The sequence below is a fragment of the Seriola dumerili genome, unplaced genomic scaffold, assembly GCF_002260705.1.
Source record: "Seriola dumerili isolate Sdu_G_001 unplaced genomic scaffold, Sdu_1.0 BDQW01001821.1, whole genome shotgun sequence".
NCBI lineage: Eukaryota > Metazoa > Chordata > Actinopteri > Carangiformes > Carangidae > Seriola > Seriola dumerili.
The window spans coordinates 805,756-831,763 of NW_019176076.1; the positions used below are offsets into that span (position 1 = coordinate 805,756).

Genomic DNA, 26,008 nt, shown 5'->3' on the forward strand with positions numbered 1-26,008 from the left:
TGCAGGTCCACTTACCTTCTGCTGTACTCTGTCCCTCTCTCCTGCCTTACTGCTTGCTAATGACAACAGCTTTCCCCCCCCTGAAGTGCTGCTTGTAAAGTATTGTCATTCATGATCCTTGTAATGACTAACTGGAAACCTCCCTCTTGGCTCTGTCTTGTATATAAATGGAGATTCTCTGTGTTGGGTCTCATCACACAGATGATATTAACTCTCTCTTCCTCTGTATACCATGATGAATAAGAATAACTGGCCTGCTGCTATGTCAGGTGTCACCCCAGTGTGAAGAGTGCTGATCGGGGATCAGTTTTGCACATTTCAGCTCATTGTGGACGAGGCGGTTGTTGCGGAGCGGGTAGATGATCCCAGGTCTGCACTCTTGCTCTGAGCTGCTTGACAGGGGCAGAAACGGGTCCTAGCCTGTGATGAAGTCTTAATCTCAGTGCTCACGTTTATCTTTTGAGTGTTCTGGAGTTTTTTCTCATGTCTGTGGACACGTAACAAAAGTTGTGAAGAAAAAAATAAGGCGAATAAATAAATGAGTGTTGAAACTTATGCAACATTTTGGTGTCATGTGTCTAATTGACATTGTTATTTTGCATTGTTCACTTAAATCTATATATATATGTTCACAGCAAACCTCATATGACAGCAGGTGGACTAGTACGTGTCGCTCTTGTCATCGGGTGATCACAATTTCAATCATCTTTTAGATTTGACTTACAATGATGTTGTCCCAATGATTAATCAAACAGCAGATATACTGACCTGAACATGTACAAGAAATAAAGGTATAACATAGATTTAGAAAATAACAATAACAACTGAAGATTTCTATTTTCCAAAATAACGTGTCTCTGGAAAGGTGGATGTAAGTGGAGTTCCTCAAGGATTGATTTCTGGTCTTCTCTTGTTCATCCATCCAGAGACTAAATGTTAACATGACATCATAATCACCAATCAGTAGGACATCAGTCACCAATTCAGTAAACGACTGATGTCCTTTTTTCTGCAACTCAGTAACAACAAAGCAGATTGTTGTCGGTGCTAAATATCAAAGGCAGGTAAAATGGTGTCAGTTCTACTGTTGATCTCTGCAAAGTACCACACAGTTCAGGAAACTGTACACTTAATTCTCATTTAAAAAAAAAAAAAAAAAAAAATTACAGATGAAACATGAAGATGAAAAATAAACAATCCTACTCCTCGGATACATCTTCTAGTATATATACAATTTATGTGGTTGTATGCAAACTGATGATGTGTGTTGAATGTCCAACCAAATATTTAGAGTGTTGATCAAGAAATATGTAGTTCCACATTTTAGACTGTTTCTTGATATACCACTATTGTATTTGTAAACCTTGTCTCTATTATATAATAGATTCTATACATTATTTAGTAACCTCAAATTTTTAGTCAATGTGATATCAATGATATCTTGACTGTCATTCTCACTTTCTGATTTATCCACAACTACCTTCAACAGCTTTTTGTCACTTGAAAAATATTGATCAAGGAAACGTGTTTGTTACAGATGGAGGCTGAAAAACCTGCTAATGTATTTATCTTGTGTTGGATTGTGGCACGTTATATTTCCTGACTGACACATGCTATAATGTTCATTGTAAATAAAATTGGTCTTGCTCTGTCCAAACTCAAGCCCATCAAGACTGTTTTTGCTGACAGTGCATCCTAAGAAATGGATAACATAACATAAAGGTGTTTTCATGTCTGTATGTCTGTTGTGTAACAGTTTGTACCTTTGCTCAGAGGGAGCACATGTACATGTGTGTGTGTGAGAGATTGTTCTGCTGCGTTTGTGCAGCCTTCCATTATTGATTATGTACTCACCATGTGCTCTGCTGCAGCAGGGCCGGTCTGACTAATCCCCTAATAACAGAGGCAGAAATACTGGGCTTGACACAAAGGCCCTGGACTGAGTGAGGGGCAGCTACCTCCCATCAGGCACTGAGGTTACAGCAGACCATTGATGGACAATAAGTTTGGTAAGATACAGTAGGTCTTGTCTATGTAATGAATGCTGAATATTTAACCATGTGTTGTGTTTCTGTTTCCATATCTCTGTCTACACATGCTCACTGTGCATGTACTGTAGGTGCTCAGCTGTGCAGCGAGCACACACTTGCAATAAAGGTTGAAGACAGCAGCTGGTTTTTGAAGTGTTCACTGAAAGCTGTTGTGAAAAAGCTGAAACTGTAAAACCAGAATTAGCCAGTCTGTGATAGTCATTGCAAATCAGAAAAGGATAAAAAAAGAGAAAATGAAACCATACATTTTGTAAAAAAAATTAACTAATACAGAAACATGAGAACTGATTCACAAAAATACAAGATTGTCAAATTAGTCACATATATCCATTATACACTCATGCCTGGAAAAACATTCAGTCTCCCGAGTGACTGTCATCTGTCCTAAGTGTGAACACACTAATACACACACCTGAGCATGTTGAGAGAGTGTACGTGCACACACACACAAACAAGCAAACACGCAGACACACACCTGTCCCTTACAGTATGTTGTGTCCTACATACATTCACAGTGCTATCGTTCTATACTTCCAGGTGCAGGTCACCCTATCCCACCTGTTTAATTATGCACACTAAGAAGGCCCCCCATCTGAGGTTTGGGTCCAGGTGATGCTGCTCCTTGGTCTTACTGTTTATTGGCTGCTCCAGAGTGAAGAGGCAGACAACAGCTTCTGGATTTCCTTTCCTTATTATTTACCTTTTTCTATCAATATTGTTTTGTTTTTTAAATTATTTTTTCATCAAGGATTGTTTTCTGTCAAACTGTTGGTTCGAAACTGTACTGTAAGTACTATATGCATTTAGGTTATGATTGTGAATGAATATTGAGCTCTCTCTGAGCACAGAAACCTTTCTTTTCATAACAACTATTTTTTGAAATAAAAATACATCTGATTATGTAATTTGTATTTTGGACTGGTGACATTTTAATTTAACAGTTAGTATCTCAGAAAGGTCTCATTGAGATAAAATAAAAAAGTAGCAATGAGTTACTGAGAAACAACTTACAAACCATTGCCAGTAATAGGTGGAATTGAAAACATTCGTTTGGTAAGTGCACTAAAAACAACGCATTAAGCATGACATGAAATATGTTGCAATCTTTTGTAAAGGCACTAAATATAATAAACTTTTAGAATGATGGTAAGGTATGTTGTAGATAAAGCATTTACAAACCAACCACTAAGGTGACATCTTACTTTTTACTATTATTATTATTAGTATTTAATGTGACAAAACATTGTAATTGTCTGTGTAGTATTTTGGCTATTGAAGAGCACGGAGCTTGTGAAAAAATCCCGTGAATCAGGAAGGTTACCTGAAGCAGGATATCATGTCTCTCCAAACTCTACCACACTTTCTCCTGCTCTCTGTGTGGGCTACGCTACATTCACTGACCGGGGTCTTGTTTCACCACGTCTTGTTTTTGTCCCAAGTACTACGAGCTGTGGCCTCTGTTGTATACATTAACCTTGTGTGTGTGTTTGTGTGCGCGTGGCGTGTATATACGTATATGTGTGTGTGTGTGTGTGTGTGTGTGTGTGTGCCATTAGGGGGTCTAAATCTCTTATAACATTACTTTTGCTGCTGTGTGAGCTGTGTCACATTTCTCCTTTTGCTTGTTTTATCTGGTTTCTGTTGATGTCACTGTCTGTTGTTGTCGTTTATGTGATTTTCAGAAAGAGGAGCTCCAGCTGCTTTAAAACACCAGAGTGCGAATGAGCAGAGTCAACATGGAGAGCAGCAAGGTGACCAATCATCAGTGGAGGGGATTGTATTACAGGCAGGGACAATTTAAGAGACAGAGAAAGGATGAGAAAGGTTTGACTCCCTATGTTTAGAAACAAATCAGTTTTAATTATGTTGAGGGAAATGAATGTTGAGGGAAATTGGTTTATCTTAGAGCAGAAGAATAAACCTTTTTCACAACAGACACTTTGATCTGTCAAACACATATGTAACTAATGACATCACTAATTGCTGTATTTCATTGTAATAATTACTGAAAAGAGCCATCATTGATATTACCAGCTACATCTTTGCTTTTCCTTCTATGATAGGTCAAAATGCCTGTTGTGAAAAAGGCCTAAGGCTAAAGGTCAGTGTTTTTTTGGGTTCAAAAGAAGAACATGAACAGCTGATTTTCATCAGATATAACAGCACAGATTAATATATAAGATGTTTACTAATCTGAACACTGAACACAAACTACACATTTTCCTATACTGGTTAGGATAAGTGGGAAAATATGTTTTTGTCTTGGGTGAACTATCTCTAAGTGTGACTCACCCCTGCTGTGTGTGTGTGTCCATGTGTGTCCCCAGCAGCCAGTGAAGGAGGTGCTCCCCCTGCCTCGCCACCATGTGGCCTCCTCCTCTCTGACCCCTGCTGCCATTTCAACAAAGCACACCACAGGCTCCATCCAGCATGTACAGGTGGCCTCCTCAGGTGATTAACATACACACCACACACTGTATGAATGTGATAAGAATTATTACATAGGCAACTAATATTTACTGCTGTCATCCATCTTACTGTTCATTTATTTATTCATTAGCTAATTATATATAAATGTCTGTATGCGTGTGTATATATATATGTATATATATTATGTCTGTCATAATATCTGTATAAAATATATTTAACGCATAACTGATATCTTTTGTTTAAAGGTAAAAGAAATATTGACAGATTTTAAAGCTGAATCATTGACCTTTGACCTTTGTTATTATTGTTTACAGTGGTGACATCATTCAACCATCTGAAGCCTCCAGAGAGGGATCTCACCCTGATGTCTCATATGAAGTCTATCAAGTCTCTGAGGCACGCCGGCTTTACTGCAGTCTTCACTGGACAAACGGTGAGGCACGTCTTTCAAGACAAACATGAAGTGGCCTCCAGGGTGGATGGGAAATTATAACACACAGACAAAAGTGTACTGTAAATGCAAATACTGCATAGACCTTCTCATGTTGAGCCTCTGCACCCATGCAAGTGTTTTCACTTCTTCACTAAAACCATGTGCTGTAGTCATTGTTGCCAGTCCATGTGTATTTTCATTCAAGCACTGGATGCAGTGTACGATGCTAACTTTGATTTTGTCTGCAGGTCTTTTAAGCTGTATAGAAGCTAATTAACTAGCTAGCCAATGCTAACTGAGATGGTTGAAAACTGGCTCCAGCTGAGGTTTCAATGTTTCCAGCTGACTGTTCTCAAAACAAGAACCCTTATATGCACATGATGGCTGCATACATGATATAAAAAAGACTGAGGCTAAAGGTGGCTACATTTCCCAGGCGAAAACTGATGCATTGTTCTTGTATTTCAGAGGAACCCTGGTTTCATAGAACAGTATCATGAGTTAAAATGTTATTTGTTCTAACAATCCTGCCTATTAAAACAAACATTCTTAGACTCACAACACAGTGGTTGAATTCATGCCTGAATGTTTGCATTTTCAAAAGTTATGTGCAAGAGAGAGTCTTTGTTTGTTAATGAAAACTCTGATACTCTGATCTTTTATTTTTATTTATTTATTTATTTTTGCATCACTCATAACCCCACACGTTCAGATATTTACTACATATGCTCCTTGGCTTTGAATTTAGGTGGTAATCTAGCTAGCCGGCCATGCGTTGCAATGTTTGCAACTTATGTTAGAGGTTTTCAAATAACAAGTATAAAAAGCACATGTATATAGTAATAACATGAATTGATGCTGAAGGCCATTTAGCTGGTCCTGCTGGCTCACAGTAATGCTGTCAGGACTTTCTGGGACACTTGAATAGAGCTGAGTCATCTTTATGGTATTAGTAACACCTGTGATTTTTCTGCTATGACAAGTCAAAATGTCTACTGTGAAAAAGGCCTGTTAGGCCTCGGCTTGTGCACACCCACACAGTCCATTAGGCAAAATAAGTGACGCGTGTGTAGGTGGATCATAGAAATTGAGGGCCTTCAAATTGTTTGTGTGTTTTAGCCTTCTGGTGTTTGCTATTATGATACTTGCATTGAGATGTAAAGATGTAAGATATAAAAAGATGTAAAAAAAAAAAAAAAAGCAGAAATAGACGTGAGGTTTTTATGATGGAGATGTTATACTTTCAAATGTGGCTCCTGCTGCAGAGCACAGCACAGCACTAATATTGACTGTCACTGACTGTCTTATGCTGTTGAATCCTCCTGACAGAGGCTTGACAGTGAGGAAGTTTTAGAGGAGGTACCAATTGTCGACGTGATCCTGGCCGACATCGACTCCCTGGTGCCCACTCACGATGAAGCCGGCCACCCCATAGCAGAGTGGAAACGACAGGTGATGGTGCGGCAGCTGCAGGTCAGGCTGCAGGATGAGGAGGAACAGAGGAGACAGGTACTCTTCATCTGTACATTTGTATGCATGAGCACAGCTCTGTGTACACAGATTTGGCAGGATTAGCAGAAGTAGAGACTGGCTAAATTGAATAGGATGTAGCCATAGCTCCAGGGGGGGAGGGGGCTTGCATGACCAAGGGGAAAAAGTGGAGTGTTTCTAATGTAGTAGATCTGATTCTTGATAGGAATGATATATCAAACAAAAATACTCTTTCAAGACTATCAAGGTAATTCATTCACAGAGCAAAATGACCCACACAGAACGAGATGCACAGACTTTCAACAAGGAAGAAAAAAGAGGCAACTGCTATAGAGCAGAAATGGCAAATCCAAAGTACAAAGAAGCCGCAAAAGACACAACACCTCGAGCCTTATTTTGTGTGTAAAACCTCTGAAAGTTTGGGCAAACTTTAACTGGCATGTTTCATTTGCGCACTGAAACCTAATAAGAAAGATGCACGAGAAGAGAAATTCGTGCTGTATTACTATTTTCCCCAGAAGGTTAATTATTTTATTTTTCAGCCAAAACACAAAATACTGATATTATGAAGGAGAACAAATTCTTCATTTCACTATCTATACTGAATATATTTAGTTACTTTTAACAAAAGGATGATTTTTTGTGGATGGTTTTGGTAAAGGGATAGTTTGTTTATTGTGTAACTGAAATACACTTATTTGCTTTTCTTACCAAGAGTAAGATGAGAAGATCTGACACCACTCTCATGTCTCGCCAATCAATTTGAAGCTACATCCAGCTTAGCATAAAGACTGTAAACAGGGGGAAACAGTTAGCTTGACTCTGTCGAAAGGTAACAAAATCCGCCTTACAGCACTTCTTAAGAGTCTTGTCTAATATGTACAAAAACCAAAGTGTAAAAACAACACCACTGGAAGGTTACGAACTGGACTATTGGCTGGGAACAGTAATTTCCAACCTCACAATTATGACACAGCTTCTATAACGCAAGCTTCTATAATCCCCAGGCCAACAAGTAGTCCAGCATCTACCACACAGTAACACTGGAACATGTATTGTCATCTAACTCTACACGGACAGCTGCAGACACCATGGACGCGTAGTTGTTCTCATTTATATTCAGCTTGGAGGACGCGTTTGTCATCTATGTAGTCCCTGCATGCACATTACGAATCAAATCGAAATCGCGACATCCATGCAAGAAGAGGAAGAGCTGCTCTGCTGTACTTTTAAAGATGAATTGTAGAGATGAGGGTAGCGGTGGTCCTCCTCACACAGCCTCTCTTCAGACCCAGTGTCCATGTTTGTTTTCCAGCTCATGCACAGTTGGTATCCTTGTAGTGTAGTAGGTATACAAATTGTTGGGTACGCAGATGTCAGTACAGGGCCTCCAGTACACTGTCCGATGAAATTTACGTGACGTGGGCCCCCCATATACAGTATATGCGGATGCAGAAAGCATAACATTGGCTTAATGCATGGAAATAAGTGTATTTCCATAAATGTTGAACTGTTCCTTTAACAAAATCATCTCTCAGGATTGTTTGCTGAAATCTCTTCATTCCGCTAACAGGACATGCCTAATGGCTACACACCAGTGGACGGCTGGAAGTACTCCCAAGCCCACAATGCGGTGTTGGGGCCTTTTGGTGAGCTCCTAACTGAGGACGACTTGGTGTACCTGCAGCAGCAGATCGAGACTGTTTCACTGCAGAAACGCTGCCAGGCCTATGAGCTGGAGCTGACCAGGCTGACTGAGGAGCTGAGGGCCATTCTACCTGATCCCATTGTCAACATCTCCCTCAACAAAGAGGTCCTACAGCAGATGGACGCAGAGGGGAAAATGCAGCTGACTTTGCCAGTGTGGTGCAGTCGTGTTTCAGAGATTGTCAAGAGTATGTCTCTGCTGGTGGCTAATCTGACCCAAACCACAAAAGAAGGGGGTGAAAGGAGAATAGTGGAAGGCATGATGGAAGAACTGAAGGGGTTGCAGGGCATAAAAGATAGTTCAGGAATTAATTTGGGCCAGCAATTTGTGCAACAAGGGACAGTGCCAGCACATGTGGAGACCTCTAGTGGATGTAGGATACCTCACATAGGTATGGCGTCTGCATTTAGCCATCGTTTGGAGACCAACAGCTACAGCAGAGCACAGAGAGAGAGGGTGGAGAGGGAAATCCAACAGTCTGGAGTGTCGGTCAGAAACCTCAGATCCAACTTTGAAGGTCAGATTGGTGGGATATATCCCTTCGCTGGCATTGTGAAGGGAGGCCAGGGGTTGAATAACCAGGCAGTGGTTGGGGCTTCAGGAGGGAACAACCAGAATGCCAGCACAGGCCTCAGCTGTGACATGAGCCATGGAGATACTCCTAATGAACCTATACCTGTGATGGAGACCACCAGCCTAAGGAAAGAGCGTATAGTGGTGCTGTTCCTGAGCCACTGGAAGAAGTCTGCATACGCTATTTCAGTGAGAGCATTGAGGCAAAGGGAGGGACAGGAGGCAGCATCAGAGAGTGTAACAGCAGCACTGCCCCAACAGAAAATCACCTCCATGTTTCAGTTTTGCCAACAGCGAGGCGCTGTGGACAAGATGCTAAACTCCTGGAGGAATAAACTAGAACTCAAAGAGGGGCAAAAGTTCTGTTTGTCCTCCTCTAACCCACAAAATCCACCCTCTCGAGTGACCTACTCTCCAGAGCAATTCCTGCCCGATGTGGACGGTGTTGCAGTGAACCACGACAGCTTGACCCTTGAACTCTTCATGCTTGGATACTTCCACATCTTAGAGCAAGAACTGTCGCCTGAGGAGAGGAAGATGAGGCATCTCCTCTGCTTTGAGGTCTTTGACCACGTTGGCAGCTTCCCCTGGGAGACGGTGCGCGACTTCCACAAGGCCGTTCTCCAGGAAATCCAGGCTGGGAGGCGACAGTGGAGCGACGGCTTCGAGGACATCAAAGTTCACTTCTTTGGGAACTCGAGACCATGCCGCTGTCCATCATCGCCACCATCGCCGTCATCATCATCATCTCTTTTGCCAGATTCCACACTAGTACCCAAAGTTATAGTCCAAACTGCTACTCCAGAGGAATGCAGCAGAGACACAGACTTCTCCTGTTTCAACAATGAAGACATTTGTAAATACATTGATCGCAGCTTTGCTTTCTGGAAAGAAAAGGAGGCAGAACTGTTTGATTTTGAACATTAGTCAACAACATTTTTTCAACAAAAATTATGTTATGTATGTGTGTTCATTTTGGCAAACTAATGGGACCTGAATAAAATGTAAATGTTGAGAATGCAGTATTGATGTACTGTTCTCAATAATATAACTCAAATATTAATTACAGTTAGATCTCAATCACTGACACACAAAAGCCTCCAACTCATACACCCTATCAAATGAAGCTTATGGTTGCCATTCAAAAGATCCTCAGCCTCAGAGACAGCGGGGCCACAGAAAACTGTGTTCGGTTGGTAAGATCTCCGAGGATTCTTGTAATTTGTTAGCACTTCATTGCTACTTAAAAGGGGCACTCCACTGACTCTGCAGCATCACTCAGCATGTAAAAACAGTTGTATAATGTCTTCTGTGGCTTTGGAGTTTGTCAAAGGTGAAAAGTAACATCCCTTGAATAATAGCGGGTTGAGCTGTGGCATAAACTTGGGGGCATGGAGGTTGAAAGATGTGGTTGTTTACCAGGCAGGGAGAGTCTGATGAAAGACTCCTTTGAGTTGCATTATGGGAAGAGTAGGATCCAGGGTTTTCTGAACCCACACTAAGGACTAAAATTCTGTATTTCTCTGCCTTTGCTGTATTCGTGGAAGTGCAGAATTAAATTGGGGGAATGCCTTTAAATTCTGACATGTTAACAAAATTAATTTTTGGTGGTTTAAATTTTGTATATTTCCATATTTCAAAGTCCAACCAAGAATGTTAGAGGGGATTCATCTTAAAAGGCGAAGGAGAGATTCCTGCGGATTTTGTTGGATAATATCAGAGATAGTCACACAACAGAACAAAAGTATGAAAATGCTACATTACAATAAAAAGTGCTGCGTTCAAAATCCTACTTTACTAAAAATACACAGTGTTCTAATCATGTAATTGTTACTGTTACTTAATTTTATCAATGGAATATTGTTACTGATGCATAAACCCGTAGCATTGCAACTATGCAGCTGGCAACTAGGGCTGCAATCAATGATCGCTTTCATTATCGATTAATCTGCAGATTATTTTCTTAATCAATTAATCATCCCTTTCTCCCATTCCCTAAATCACATGGTGCTTTCTTCAAATTGCTTGTTTTGTTCAACCAACAGTCTAAAACCCAAATATATTCAGTTTTCAATCATATATGACAAAGAAAAGCTGCAAATCCACACATTTAAGAAACTGGAACAATGGGGTGTTTGGGATTTTTGTTTGTGATAATTATCAAAATAGTTGCTGATTAATTTTCTGTCATTTGACTAATCTAATTTAAATTCTTGCTAGTATTGCTCATTTTCATCTATTGCAATCAATTATATTTAATAATATGTTGTATAGAAACATGGTTAAACTATAGTTGTCAAATAAATATAATTGAATAAAAAGTCCAATATTAATCTGAAGAAGTATGAGGTTCATTAACTGGAAATAACTTAAGTAAAGTACAAATAACTCAAAATTGTACTCAAGCATAAGAAACGACCAACGTTTTTATTTACCTTAATATGACATCTTATTGGCTTATATCTGATTTATAAAAACCATAGTTTAGTTTCAGGTCCAATAGAAAGGTGAGGGACTGAAATAGGTGAGGTCGCGCAGGCGCACAAGCCCCCTAAATTGACAGGAGGATGCTGAGCTGCATTCCCATCATTCTGTGAGGAGAGGAGGATCCCCCTGCGCACCCACAACGGAGAAGACGCCGAGCAATAAGAACATCTAAAATAATCCAAGTTGAGCTCTTTATCTGCCACCATGTCAGCTGGAGGAGATTTGGGGAACCCCCTGAGGAAATTTAAACTCGTATTTTTGGGAGAGCAGAGCGGTGAGTCACAGCATCGGGAGGTTTGGCGTTATCCTCCCCTTTAATGCAAAACATGCGTAGCTATATGTTGAAGGCCATGTATGTAACCGTGTTGATTTTGAAAGTTTTAGCTGCATCCAGAAAATGTGCTTGGCTGGCTCTGATGTATCTAACGCCCATGTTTCTCCTGGCACAATCTGTGACTGTAGAAAATTTGATTAACCGAGGAAGAAAAAAAAAAAAGAGAAAAGAAAAAAAACCCCCGCATGCATATAAATTGCACCCTTGGATTAAATATAACCTTTGTGATCACTCAAAAATAAACGCTGCTTGTACTGGATATCTTTGAGGGGTATTTAGTTGTCGCAAATTGTCATATTTCGCATCATAGCAGGCGATATGGATTCAGATGTTTTGATGTGCTGCAGTGACCGACAAATATGCACAGTCTGTTTCCACATAGCGGCTTTATTTCACTTACATCGCTCATTCCTAACATTACCAATCCTTTGCTCTATTACATGACGGTGTCTAACATCCTTTTCTTTCAGTCGTGTTTTCTTTTCTTTCTTTTCTTTTCTCTCTTTTTTTTTTAGAGAAGATAATAAACAGTCCCCATGTGTCAGTTCGGGACACACCCTAGGCTGGCGATGTCGGTAGCATCTCTAAAGCTCGCAGTCTCTGGTTCGGTCCCATAAATAATCAAATAAAAACGGGCTTGACAGCGCCACAACATTATAGTATATATTCAATAATCCATCTATTCGGGGTGTGAATTGCTGTGTAAGTGGTTTGATGCGATGGGCACAAATACAGGAGGTGCTGATCGATAGTGGTTTAGCGCTGTAAAGCAGCCTGAATACGTGTTCAGACATCAGACATCCAGAGTGGCAGCAGAGGAGCTCACATCCCATAAAATACAGCAGCAAAGAGCAGGATGCACATAAATGGGCCTAATATGACAGCAGCTTCTCTGGGGTTTGTGTCTCACATTGTGATGATTCAGTGTGTAGACTGTGTGTGTGTGTGTGCGTGTGTGTGTGTGTGTGTGTGTGTGTGTGTGTGTGTGTGTGCGTGCGTGTGTGTGTGTGTGTGTGCGCGCGCTGCATGTCTATGTGCTCTGTATGTCGACTAAAAGCCTCCATGTGTGTTTGTGTGGCCTGTACTGCAATGTTACTGTCCATGGTGCTGAATGGAGGCCTGGCGTGGCCACTGCCCATTGCTGGCTTCAAAACTACTGCTGTCTGCATAGAGGACCCTGCATGAGAACCCGGGGCCTGCTGGAAAAGTCCTGTCCTCACGCGTGTGTAGATCTGCTGTAAAATGGTGCTAAAGATGGTGCTGGGTGGGATGTAAATAAAAATGGAGGGCTCACTAGGCTCACCTTGATGCTTGGGGACGTCGCCATCTGCTAAATGTCTCAAATCTTCATGTGTTTTGTATCTGTCTGGTTATGACATGGCCCCTCTGCCTTTCTGGTGATTACATATCATTTGTGGACACAACCTGTTTGTTTAAAAATGGCTGACAAATAGGATTTGTCAGTCTTCCCACATGTGCTTTCAAGATTTAGTGCTTAGTCACTTCTCAGTATTGACATTGTTGTCGCAATAGATTTATTCCATACTGACAGTGAGGAACATTTATGAATCTTTTTTGACAGTGTGAAAAATTTAGTTTAGGGCAGCAACTAACAATTATTTTTTTTTTTATCATTGATCAATCTGCTGATATGTCTTTTGATTGAATAAAGATTGTTTGGTCTATAGGATGTCTGAAAATAGTGAAGAATGCCTGCTGCAGTTTTCTGAAGCCCAAGGTGAACATCTTCAGATGCCTTGTTTTGTCAGATGAGCAGTCTAAAAAACCAGGGATATTCAGTTTATCCTGAAACATGTGAAATGAAAACAGAATCTTTTAAGAAGCTGGAAAAGAGGTTTGTTTGTTTTTTTCTGCTTGAAAAAGGACTTCAATGATTAATGATCACAAATGGTTGCAGAATAAATTCTTCATGCTTTAATGAAGTCAGTGTTTGATAATGATAATGATTTGTTATTTTCAGATCATATCAACATCTTTTCAACACCATACCCAATATTTCTCTAGATAACAGAAAATGTATCATATTCATTATGATTATTTACTTTACTAATGAAAATGTATGTTATTGTCTTAGGGGGGAAGAATCCTCCAAAACATGAGTTGTTATTTGATCATATTTGCTCAATCATACCCTTTCAGAAATGAACCCCTGAGCCAGTTTTCACATCATTATGTTGAATCTGCTCAGGAAATGGTTTATTAATGTGTTTACACACTTTACTAAAAATCAACATCTGTGTGCTCTGTTCCAGTGGGGAAAACATCTCTCATCACTAGATTCATGTATGACAGTTTCGACAACACATATCAGGTAAGATTCGAACCAGATCCAGAACTGAACACATCAGGAAACATAAAGACTTATTTAGAAGCATTTCATGCATGTTGTAGTGATTTGTCTATACATTGCCTTCAAATGTTAGATTTGACTAAAAGGAACAATAGGACTAATTGCATTGCAGCTCTACAATATAATTATCCCTTTACATTACAATAGTGACTAATTAATAACTGACTAATGTTACAATGACAGCTTTTTTGTGGCCAAAATGTCCATTTTATGTACAAATTAAATCAGGGTCCATGTAAAATAAGTTTGCATGAATTTTCCTATTTTGTTGTTGGTAATGTTGTCAATGCAATTTTCAAAAGGAAATAGTATTTTAGCAATATTAGTTATAAAAATTAGTTATAAAAATTGAGTACAGATTATTCCCTCCCTTGCCTTTCTCAGAACTAAGGTGGATAAGAGGTCTGAATGATTGAGCCCTGAGGGCATTACAAATGAAATTAGTTTTGCAGCCTGATTCAATTTCAGTGCTTATTGGCTCTTTTTTTCTCTTAACAGCTTTTTGTATTTTCCTCTTATTTAACAACATTCACTCTGCTGGGGTCAACAGATGGTGCAGGGAGACGTTTAGCTTTTAAAGTCTTGGTTTTACTAATGATTTTATTTCTTCTGTTGGTCTTTCTCCACCACAGGCGACCATTGGAATTGACTTCCTATCAAAGACGATGTACCTGGAAGACCGAACAGTAGGAAGCCTTGATTGTCATTGGAAATTCACACGTGGATACACACATAAAGATGAATTCATGTATTTGTACTTATAGGGTTTTAGTCAGTCAACATCCTATGAAAAGTCCCAATTTCCACTCTGTTTTAAATAATCCTTGATTTGTTTTGGTTAATTACTGCTCTCTTCACACACTAACATGATTATCCTAAGGTTATTTCTGGTAGTAATAGCCAGAAATAACCTTAGGTGGTGTTTTGGCTTTTTCTAGCCCTATGAAGTCAAAACCTTTCCTATGGATCATCTACTTTAGCTAGTATTAATGCTGTTTCTTTGTCAGGATATTATGCACTGTCAGCCTGCACATGAGCTGATATGGGCTTATCCCTTTGGAAGTGTACTTACAAGGATTTTACATGTGTATAGTCAATATGTACTATAGTATGATGTTCAAACGGCTGCTGAAGGTGTGTGTTTCTATGTGTGTGCACCTGCAGGTAAGGCTCCAGCTGTGGGATACAGCTGGACAGGAACGCTTCAGGAGCCTCATCCCGAGCTACATACGAGACTCTACAGTAGCTGTGGTCGTCTATGACATTACAAGTGAGCAGCAACCTGCTAATTTACCTATGTGTATGCATGCATTGTACTTTACTGTATGTTTTAAACCATTAGTGAAGCACTATTTGAACCAAAGCCTTGTCTCCACAGATGTGAATTCATTCCAGCAGACCTGCAAATGGATTGATGATGTTAGGACAGAGAGAGGAAGTGATGTCATCATCATGCTAGTTGGCAACAAAACAGATCTGGAAGAGAAGAGGTGAGTATGTTAGTCATGGTTCGTAAAAGACATGCAGCTACATTTAACATAGTATTTGACACAGAGATATTTTGTTCACTGAGCAGAAAGAATGGTGGTAAAAGAAACATGTCAGAACTGAATAAATTAGCCTTCGACAACAAGATGCTGAGTCTGGCTTGATTCTCCTGCAGGCAAATCACGATCGAGGAAGGAGAGCAGAGAGCCAAAGAGCTGAACGTCATGTTCATCGAGACCAGTGCCAAAACAGGCTGCAATGTCAAACAGGTGACGCCTACAGTTTCACCATATTTCACAGCATTTTGGCCGTCAGCTGCTGTCAGATTCTCTGACATCTCTGTGTCCCTCTACGGTGATGGAGTCACAGAGGTGGATTAATAAAATGTGTTAACTGTGAATGTATGTGACAGTGTTTGCAAGTATCATGGATTGTGTGCACATTCAGCCTGAACATTGCCGACACTGCAAAACAGTGCTGGCAGGTAACTAAGTACATTTAATCGAGTACTGTAGTTACTTATACTTAGGTATTTCCATTCCATGCCACTTTTTACTTCTGCTCCACTGCTCGACAGTTCTGAATTAAATATTGTACTTCTATATTAAGAAGTATTAAGGTAATATTTTACCTCTACTACATTTTTCTGACAGCTAGTTATTTTACAAACAAGATTTTACATAGAAAACTCTCCTCTGCTCTCTGCGCTCCTTCTCTTCCCTCCTACTAGCTGTTCCGTCGGGTTGCAGCGGCCCTACCTGGAATGGAAAGCTTGGACGACGCAAATCCTGAGGGCAGTATCCTTTACAGCCACTGTGACTCATTGTGCCTGAGAGCCAAACAGCTGAGAAACAGGCAGCTTATTTTTTAATCTCTTAGTGGTTGCTGGCACTATTACAAACAGACTGCCCAGCCTACTGTCTACGGAGGCATGAGCCATTAAACCTTTTTTGCTTAATAGAGAAGAAATGCACAGCGCCAGGAAGATAGTGTGGATGCACAGGTATAGCACCACATTGTGGCCGTTTACGAAATGACATATGCTGAGGATGTGTGATGGAGGATGGAGAGGGACTGATTGGAAAGAGACGTACGTATCAATAAATGTCAATGAATTCATGAAAAAATATTAAATGAGACCTCTTTATTATATTATTCTATCAGTTTTACAATTTAAAAATACGTATAACATTTGTCTTTAGATAACAGCTTCCAAATTACAGTGTAAATATTTGGTGCAGTAATACAATCAGCTCAGCCCATTATATAGTGTTGTTTTGTGTTTGGTTTTATTTGGTGACAAAATGCTACAAATATGTTACAACAAGAAAAGTATCTGATTGAGGCTGTTTATCTGGTCTGACTACAAGGTTAACACCAAGGCTAACCACGTTGGAGTAATGTGTGAATGTCAATGTTTTTCCAGTTCTTTTCAATCTGCATGAATGCTTCATTAACCGATAAGATTTTTTTCTTTCCCAGCCACCTAACTTTTCCTTAACCGGATGATTCCCAGTGATTGACATCAAGCTGGACAAACCAGCAGAGCCTACTGTCCCTGAGGGTGGGTGCTCATGTTAATGCAGAGCTGCTATCGGACAGCTCCCTTCACACCATAGGCTTGTTGTGTTGCTTACTACTGGTTAGCTTCCAGTTGACTTCTCTAATTGGATATAGGATCCGGGCCTTGTATCTGATTGGACAAATCAAATGTTATCTCTCAGTCTTGTTCAGTTGTAAAATATTGTATACTTTGTCAATATGTAAGTGACTGGCGGAGAAAAGGGAGGAAAAAAAAATTGAAATGAAAACAAACAAAAACTGTTTTGGAAAAATGAAAAAGGGAGAAAAACGGGACAACCAACGGAATTCTTTTCGCTGTTATGTTTTGTATTTTTTATATATAAAAAGGGAAAGCACCAAAAATGATGCCTAAACATAGAAGGAGAAATAGTGGGGGGGCCGAACACGTCTGAATGTCTGCAGCACGCATGCACGCTGATCTGATCTTTGACCTTTGACCTTTGGCCTGCCCTCCAGGGTCTCTGCACTCTGGAAGGAGGTTGACTATCTTAGAATGTTTTATAGCATCTCTCTATAGCATCTCATGACAAAACGTATCTCATTTGATATTCCCACAAGAGTCAACTTCCAGTAGGTTCACCTAACAGTAGCTGTGAAAATGTGGCACTCTATCTCTCTATGGGTTTAACTTTTATAGAACAAACTGTACTGTGGTTAAAAAAAAAAAGAAGTAATAAAAAGACAACTTACTGTCACAACTCCGCCCTCCCTCCAACTACTCCTCTCCTTTGCCTCCTTTCCTCCCTTTATCCCTCTTCTCCTTCCAGTCTTCCCATCCCTCCATCCCGGTAATACACATATAACGATCCACTGTAATGCACTGCACTGTATATAATAATGTAATATGTATGTTGTGAACGTCCCTCTGTAGAAGTGGTCCTTGTTCACCAGTATGAATAATGTAATAATGTTTAATGATTAATAAATTACAGATTAAAGGGCTTCACTCTCCTAACCATCAACATTTACCTGGTAGCAAAATGGTCTGCTCTATTGAATGTTATCTTGAATTTTATGTCTGGTTTTACTGATTATATGGGATATATTATTTTATCATCAACAGAGCGTAATAGAAGAGGTCAGGTTTTGATAAGATATTACACAATCAGGTTTTTATGTCTTTAACAACATCACTGCTTACATTTTAAATAAGTCATAACTGAAAATCTATGCGCCCCTGTAGATAGCAGTAAAAGATACAGCATGTTTGTAATTTTATTGTTTAAATGACGAATGAATGAAAGTGAAAGGTTACAGTTTTGTCAACCTCTGACTATTTAGCCAGGTCTTTGTTTACACAACACTTAATAGGTTATAACTTTTGTTTCAAGCATTGCCAAATATAACTCACTTTAATAACTTTGAATAATTTTACACACGTAACTTTAGTAAAAGAGAGACACCCCTAGAATCCATCCCCTCTTGCTTAACGCTAATTTGAGCTAGCATTTTTATTTTTCGCTAGCTGAGCCACTTTCTTGACATAAAATATCTTGTTTCTACATTACTCTATATTTGGCTGACCCATGCCCACACTTGATGGTTAACATTAGTGTTTAGTTAGTATTTTAACTAACTATCTAGCTAACTGTTGATTTAACTGACAATTGACATCTAACAAGCTCACAACACTTTACAGCATAACAACTAAAGAAATATTCAACATTTTGGGAAGTAGCTACACTGTTTGCTATTATGCCAAGTGTTAGATGAGAAGGTCAAAACCACTCTCAGATCTGTCTGTTTAATGAAGCTGCAGCCAGGAGATGGTTAGCTTAGCTTAGCTTAGCATAAAGACTAAAAACTGGGAAACAAACAACTTGCATCAGTCCAAAGACTATATTAAATGAAAAGATATGAGAGTAGTATCTCATCTCTCTCTCGCCAAGAAGGAGAAAAAGAGTACTTACCAAATTGTGAAACTGTTAATTAATGTGAGAAGTTTAACTAATTGGCTAGCCAACAGTTAGCCTGAACTAATACTTAACTGATGTCTGACGCATTAGAGTCATATACACATTTTACAATAGGCTATATGCTCATCCTAGATAAAATACAAATTTTCATATCTTGTAGAAGGCAGCAAATAAACTTAAATAAACGTAAAAGGTCCTATTTTGTTGCAAAAGGCACTTTTTAGGGTAGAAACATGGAGTTTCTTATTGAACTCTTTTTATTACGGAAGTTCTAAGACTGTACTTTATTCAGTGAGGAAACAATAACAGCAGCTGAGGAAATTGTGTTGAGAGCGTAGCGATCAACCATTTGTACAATCAATCTGTCAATCATTGAATTGTTTACAGTGTTCATTTTCTCCTCCCTATTGCAAACTCATAGTTATCACACTAATCATGAACTCCATGCAGTGCGTCAGTGTCTGAAAATCTGATGGTTAAGGGGAAGTTGAGGTGGAAAGAACCTTTTAAGAAGAAAACTGTCACTGTGACGTGTCAGGTCGCTTACACTCATCTCTCCTGATGAAAGAGGACAGGTATTCCCCTGGACTGACAGCATGTCATTTGATCCCCTGAGGGTTCAACAGGCAGTTAGTGTTGTTAGTCGACGGATGAAGTCCACAGAGACAAGAGGTTGAGGGGGTGGTCTTCCTAGGGTTTCCCCAAGGGTGAAACCTTCAATGTAGAGTTTCTGAAAGTCTCAGCCAGGCAATAAACAGCACTATATTATACTGGTAGCGTGATTTTTAAGAATATGAATGTGTCAGTATGCATGGATTAAAAGTAGAAATGCAGGATTACATAAAAAAAAAGAAGTGAACACAGGAATTCAGCATATTCCACATACCCAGTCTGCATGAAACAATGCATCTGTACAATATTTGCTTCCCTGAGTAGGACACACCTCTTACATCAAAACTATCACTTGTATGATCTCCGGTCCGGGTCACATTGGATCTCATTTACACACAAAGTGGATCATGTCCAGAGTGGAGGCTTTTAGGGACACAAACCTTCGCTCCCTATTGAGGGAGTTGCGCACAGACATAGCTATGGCTGTAGATGACCCTTTCCCTCTTGTCTATGGTTTGGCGGACAAAAACATCATCACTGACCAACTGCTGAAGGTAAGGCTCAGAAAATTACAAAACAATTACATGTGCAACCATTATACATTGGAGATCATGAGAAATTGTATTGGTACATATGAGTTACATTTTTTAATGAAGAAAATGATGTTTGAAAAGTATTGCCACTGAAATATCCTAGACAGACTATTTTACTCATCTACTTACAAGCCTGGGATGTCAATCGAGATGATGACCTGAATTTTTTTAGAAATATATAATTTTACTTAGCCTGCAAAGCTCATACAGTATATTGTATCTCTGTGTGGATCTGTAGGACACTCTAGAGAAGGAGAGTAGAGAAGGGATCCACAAGGCCATGTACTCGCTCCTGTCCTGGGTCCTGGAGAAGAGCAGATCCACCATCCAGGCCTTCTGGAGCAACATGAACAAAGACTACAACCTGGACAGCTACCCCAAGCTGCAGACACTGCTCACTAACCTGCACTCGAGTATGTGATGTTCAGGTGCTATGATCCACAGCTCAATAATGACAATACTTAGCATAAAGATTCTTTTATTTCTCCGTGTTAGTAATTTCAGATTGGACTACTACTCAAAGCTATTAAGGTCAGAACAGAGGAACCAAGTGCTATTCATTGTATCATTCTTCAGTATTACATTTCTTTATTTATATTTTTAGTTGATCAAGTTGATCATGGACAAACCTGCTACTCATGTCAAGTAAAACTCATTATGCCTGAAACAGGTTCTGTTATTCTAAGTCTTATATCTCTGATTCTTTAAACCCTGAAGGTTGTTAAGGTAGATAGTTTTGTACTGTTCTGACAGTCATTTCAAATGATTTACATCCCTAAATTTAGTCTTTAATCTCCAATATCATGTGATTCTTTCTTACAGGACAGGATGCTGCAGGCTCCAGAAGTGATAAGAAATCTTCTGGTGGTGACAAAACACCACACACGAAGAAAAGGAGCCACGAGGACAGAGACACCAACTCCCGCAAGCAGCATTCACAGTATCATGCCAAGACAAGCAACGTGTCAGGTTATTTCCCATAATACACCTGTCCTGACTCTGTATGCTAACAATATAACATTGGTCACTGCAGTCCATTGTGTTTCAAGATAAAAAGATGGTAACAATTCAGGATGATTTTGTTTTTTCCCGGTGGCGAGTGAGAGTGAAATTTAACATGAAAAATAATTTCAGTGCAGTGCAACACTTTGAAAAGATTTATGGTTGTGCATTCAGTAAAAATCAATCTTATGATTTTCTGTATTTGCTCCAGGGAGTAAAGTGAAGTTATACAGAGTGAAGAGTGAAGCTCCAGCCCCGCAGCTACCATCTGGAAATGGTGATTACAAAGAAATTGTAATTAATATACAATTCAAACAATTCTTACAGATACGTGTAACCAAAATTCTACTACAGGTGTACAGACAGTGTCCTCCTCAGTCCAGAGAGGAGTCACCCTGTCCTCCTCCTCCCCCTGCACTGAGCCCACAATCAGCGATGACGCCAGAGAAAAGATCCACATCAAGCAGCTGTTTGGCTCAGATGGTAAGCCATGAGATGAAAAATTTCTGTATTAAACAGCATCAAATTTACAAAGTAATATGGTGTTTTCCTCTGGTAAAAATTAGGCCTCAAATAGCCCCTTAGTGGTAACTTTTTTGTCTGTATATCAGCACTCAATTCATGGCTGTCATTCAACAGGGACTGCCAGAAAGTGTATTAAAGTTGGTGGGGAGTTTTACTCTCGTGGTCCATTAGAGGAGACAAGTGTGACTTCTCAGTCCAAGGCTGCTGGGAACACATTTCACCACAAGGGGGAGACAACCACAGGCATGGTAGAGCTCCTAGCTCCACTCATTCTTAATGACAGTCACCTGGCTTTCCTCTGATTTTATGTGTATGTGATGCCTTGTAGTATCTTATATGTACTGTGTGTGTGTGTGTGTGTGTGTGTGTGTGTGTGTGACTGTCTTAAGGTTCACTATAATGATGATGAGTGTGCAGTATGTAAGGACGGAGGGGAGCTGATTTGTTGTGACGGTTGTCCTCAAGCTTTTCATCTGATCTGTCTCGACCCTCCACTTACATCCATACCAAGGTGAAAAATAAATGGTTCAAATCACTTAAATCTACTTATCTGTGTCTCTTCTTTTCAGTACATTATCACATGTCTGTGTGTTCAGGGACGCCTTGTTGCTTCAACCCTTGCCCTGAAAAGGAAGGTTTTAATGTCACATTAACTTTTTATTCTGCAGTGGCACTTGGCAGTGTGAACAGTGCTGTGGCAACAGAGTGAAAAGAGAGAAAGCCCAACTACCTTTACAAGTAAGGTCCTGAAAGACAATTATTAGATAAGGAAGTTAGCATAGACTGTGCATATTGGAAAAATAGATGCTCTTTTTGTATGATGATGTCTGAAAACCATGATCAAGTATTATTAAGTTATAATGACTATTTTGATTATTGTACTGAGTTACAAAGGTAATGAAATGATACACTCATTGAAAATAAACAACTCGAATTTCCAATAATTTTCATATTTTCAGCATAAACGGTGGCTGACAAATATCCCCAATTTTAGTCAGTTTTATTTACAATAAAATTACAAATTAGCTTCAAAGGTCATAAGCCCGTGACTTGACAGTCATACTGATACTGATCATAGTAAAAATGTTTTGTATTACAGGCACTCATGGCCACGCCTCAGCAAACAAACACCAACTCCAGTAACTCCATCATGGAGGTCTCTTTCTATTCACCACTGTCGTCCTCCTCCCTCACAAGTGTCACAGCTTCTATGAATGGGCCCAGTGCCATAAACCAGGTAAAGACCTGATGATGTCCTGCTGATGCTTTTTTTTTTTTTTTTTTTTTAATTTCCAGCTGAACAATTGGTTGATAACTCACTTAGAATTTTGTAATTTTGTGTCTGCTACTTGTTAAAATAGTATTATTTCTTTAATGTATTAAATGTGTATCCAAGTGCCCAGGTGGAGATCTGGTCAGTGTGAGAGAGGTGTGTGGTGTTTGTCACCTCGGAGGAGGAGACCTGAATCAATGCCTCCATTGTTTGGCGTGTTTCCACGTACACTGCCTCTTCTCGAAGTAAGACGTCCACTCATCTCTTCTTCTAAAACAGAATTACATCTTGTTGACGCACAATGAAACACTTAGAAGATGACAGAAAATGTCTGTAGCGTGTTTAGTTCCCATGAGCTTGTTGACAAATCCTGATCTCAGTGTCATCTACATTGTGTACATACAACCCTTCCTGTCAATCCTGTAGAGTCCTGTTTGTGTTAATGTTGATGTGCTTATCCTCCCTGCGGCAGGGTATACAGTATAATGTAAACTTTAAATCAGCATCAGTGATTTTACATAATGAAACCTGAGTCCACGATGATCTCTTGTAGCACCATTTATTCAACTGTTTTTATGCCTGTTTTGTATATTGATGAGAAATTATGATTTTTTTCCCTCTATTTGTAATTGAAAATGAATCACAAGCCCAAATCTTTTCAGTGCCACATGATCTAAAAAAGTTAAATTATTGGATAGTTTTTTTTTTTTTTTTAAACATGAAGAGCCCATGTAATCTGTTTAAGTTGCCATGTGAAAGGTTCTGAATCTATTTCTCTGAAATTCTCTTGAGTGTTGGAAATTACATATTAATTGACAGTAACATTATATGCCACTGAGAACAGTCTGACTCACTCACTGTGTGTGTGTGTGTGTGTGTGTGTGTGTGTGTGTGTGTGTGTGTGTGTGTGTGTGTGTGTGTGTGTGTGTGTGCCATTGCTAGAGGGAGATCCACCTGCTTGTCCTGCTCCAGGCCCTGGGGCAGCTCTGCAGAGACAGAGGCTGAATCCAGAGGTTTACAGGTAGGTCTGCACATGTGTACAAGTTTGAATAGTCTGTGTCTGTACAGAGAAAATATGAACCTTCATTATCTGATTATGTCCAGGTGTAATGTGTGTAATCTCCCCAATGTTTATGTGTGTGTGGGTGTATGTGTGTGTTTCCAGCTCACCCCAGTGGTTCAAAACACACTCAGTCATGATCAGAGCTCCTCGGCCCCTGAGCCCATCCTCCATAAAGACGAACTGGACTCCATCCTGGGAGATGTGAGTGGGGCTCATGTTACATGTCGATACCACAGATGTAGATGTGATATGAATGTGGTCATGAGTGTGGGACACAAGATAGCTGCGCTTCATATCACACAGACAGGGAACGTGTTGTCATGATAAAACACAGCCTCGAGGACCAAACAAGAAGTGAAGGGTAGTGATGTGTCATTGCGTTGTTTTGTGTTGCCTGAAATATGCATGTGCAGATGTTTGAGTTCCTCTCTGCTGCACTGAGGTGCGTTCTTATTTTACTTTATGTGTAATAACGTGTATCTCCTAGACAGGGTAGTAAAGATTGGTGCTGTGTGATGTCATAAAAAATGATATCAAACATGTTTTTCTGCTCTTTGTCTCTCAGCAGGGCTCCATTGATGGCATCTTGCAGTGGGCTTTCCACAACATGTCTCGGCCTCTTCCAGACTCTCAAGGTTGTTACCAGTGACAGACAGATAATCGGGCCTAACCTCATGCAGGAGCTCTCAAGGTCTGAAGTACATTGGTGAAATGAACATAGTATCTGATTTAAAATGAAAACTATTTGCTTCTTTCTAATAAATGTACAGCGGTGAAAAAGTGAAAAAATTGCTCCTCTTCAAACTACAGTTTCGACTCAATGGGGACGCAATGGGGAAATCATGCACGAACAAGAAAGATAACAGCAGTCAATATTCAAAGACACTTTTACTCTTAAATATACCATTGTGCCACAGACTTACATCATCTTCAAATTAAAACCACTATTTTTGACATAAACCAAGCAGTGTTCATCTTACTGTAAGGCATGGCCAGTGAAACCAGCACTGAAATAGTATTTAATTCATATTACTTTGTGGAACTTGTACTAAACACAGTTTCATTTAGGAATATGCACCAAGTGAGATATAATAAACCAAAGATCTTACAGCTCCTAAAACTAGATTTTAACATCAAACCCACCATAAGACATAAAAAAGCTCATATTGAGTGATACAAATTTGCAGTCAGAATCCAAGAAAAGTATTTGTATTTTTTTTTCAAACAATAGCATTTCTGAATTCTAGAGAAAACCAGAGAATTACCCAGTGGACCTACTTATTCAGCTGATTCTTTGCTTTCTTTGTGTCTTGTCTGCAAGATCCTTGTTACTTTTGTTTTCTGAATGATGTTGAGAGAGAACAAAATGCATTTTTACAGTTGTAATTCACATGTATACTTAGTGCAAATGTGGTAAACCTCAGTTGGATGTAGCCGTAAGCAAAAACAGTATGACAGGTGCACATACAGTAAAGATCACATGCATTATACTTGCTTGTAACAGAACAATGACTGATGTTTTAAAACCTCTGACATTCAGTGAACCTGGGGTTCTCAGGGCCCCTGAGGATCCGGAGTTGCCTGGTTTGTACCTACTCTATAGTTGAATGTCGTCTCTGAACAGAAGAAAAAGTGGAGCAACTTTAGGTTTGCATTCCATACTGTTTTATAAGACTTTCGCATTTCCCACTCAGTGTTGTATCACACCATGGCTAAGCAGAAGTAATAGTGCAGGACACAGAGTGAGCACTGATGTGCGAGGGAGGGAGGGAGGGAGGGAGAGTGGGGGTCAGTGGGTCATGGACATCTCTACTCAGGCCAGATTTGCTCTACTGAACTGAAATACATACTAACTTACTTAACCCATTACTGTGATCCTGTATTTAAACAAAAAATTATTTTATTGTTTTAATTTTGTAGTGTACCTTCAAGGAAAACAGTGTTGGAGACTAACCCCATGTCAGGACATAGATTTGCTGCAAACCCCCCAGAGACACACTAATGTCAGACAAGAACAGTGTCTCATAACAGCAAATAAATACACATGTACACATGTACAGTAGTTAGAAAAAAG

The 26,008-nt window shown here is 39.6% G+C and overlaps 3 protein-coding genes across 3 annotated transcripts; all 3 read left to right on the top strand.

The window, feature by feature from the left end:
* Positions 1 to 3,787: 3,787 nt before the first annotated feature.
* On the top strand, positions 3,788 to 9,601 carry LOC111238984 (espin-like protein; the record flags this gene model as incomplete). The annotated part of the gene is made up of 6 exons (XM_022768736.1): positions 3,788 to 3,802; positions 4,379 to 4,502; positions 4,796 to 4,947; positions 6,274 to 6,423; positions 7,979 to 8,362; positions 8,474 to 9,601. Coding segments are annotated over exons 1-6 (1,953 nt in total), but the record flags the coding sequence as incomplete, so codon positions are not given.
* Positions 9,602 to 11,257: 1,656 nt separating this feature from the next.
* LOC111238982 (ras-related protein Rab-6B-like) lies at positions 11,258 to 17,896 on the top strand. Its single transcript, XM_022768734.1, has 8 exons — positions 11,258 to 11,447; positions 13,781 to 13,839; positions 14,511 to 14,564; positions 15,043 to 15,148; positions 15,257 to 15,368; positions 15,542 to 15,635; positions 16,097 to 16,163; positions 16,883 to 17,896. The coding sequence occupies exons 1-8, from the start codon at positions 11,378 to 11,380 to the stop codon at positions 16,945 to 16,947; spliced, it is 627 nt and encodes a 208-aa protein (XP_022624455.1). The 5' UTR covers positions 11,258 to 11,377; the 3' UTR covers positions 16,948 to 17,896.
* Positions 17,897 to 19,885: 1,989 nt separating this feature from the next.
* aire (autoimmune regulator) lies at positions 19,886 to 24,583 on the top strand. Its single transcript, XM_022768737.1, has 12 exons — positions 19,886 to 20,032; positions 20,310 to 20,484; positions 20,894 to 21,040; positions 21,428 to 21,556; positions 21,713 to 21,846; positions 21,988 to 22,109; positions 22,267 to 22,336; positions 22,698 to 22,835; positions 22,995 to 23,116; positions 23,844 to 23,892; positions 24,037 to 24,135; positions 24,503 to 24,583. The coding sequence occupies exons 1-12, from the start codon at positions 19,886 to 19,888 to the stop codon at positions 24,581 to 24,583; spliced, it is 1,413 nt and encodes a 470-aa protein (XP_022624458.1).
* The last annotated feature ends 1,425 nt before the right edge of the window (positions 24,584 to 26,008 follow it).

Coding starts and splice junctions, on each gene's coding strand:
- aire (XM_022768737.1), top strand. CDS start 19,886: ATGTCCAGAGTGGAGGCTTTTAGGGACACAAACCTTCGCTCCCTATTG. Junction 21,041..21,427: donor CAAGACAAGCAACGTGTCAG/GTTATTTCCCAT, acceptor ATTCTACTACAG/GTGTACAGACAGTGTCCTCC. Junction 23,117..23,843: donor GTACACTGCCTCTTCTCGAA/GTAAGACGTCCA, acceptor GTCCTGCTCCAG/GCCCTGGGGCAGCTCTGCAG.
- LOC111238982 (XM_022768734.1), top strand. CDS start 11,378: ATGTCAGCTGGAGGAGATTTGGGGAACCCCCTGAGGAAATTTAAACTC. Junction 13,840..14,510: donor GTTTCGACAACACATATCAG/GTAAGATTCGAA, acceptor TCTCCACCACAG/GCGACCATTGGAATTGACTT. Junction 15,636..16,096: donor CAGGCTGCAATGTCAAACAG/GTGACGCCTACA, acceptor CCCTCCTACTAG/CTGTTCCGTCGGGTTGCAGC.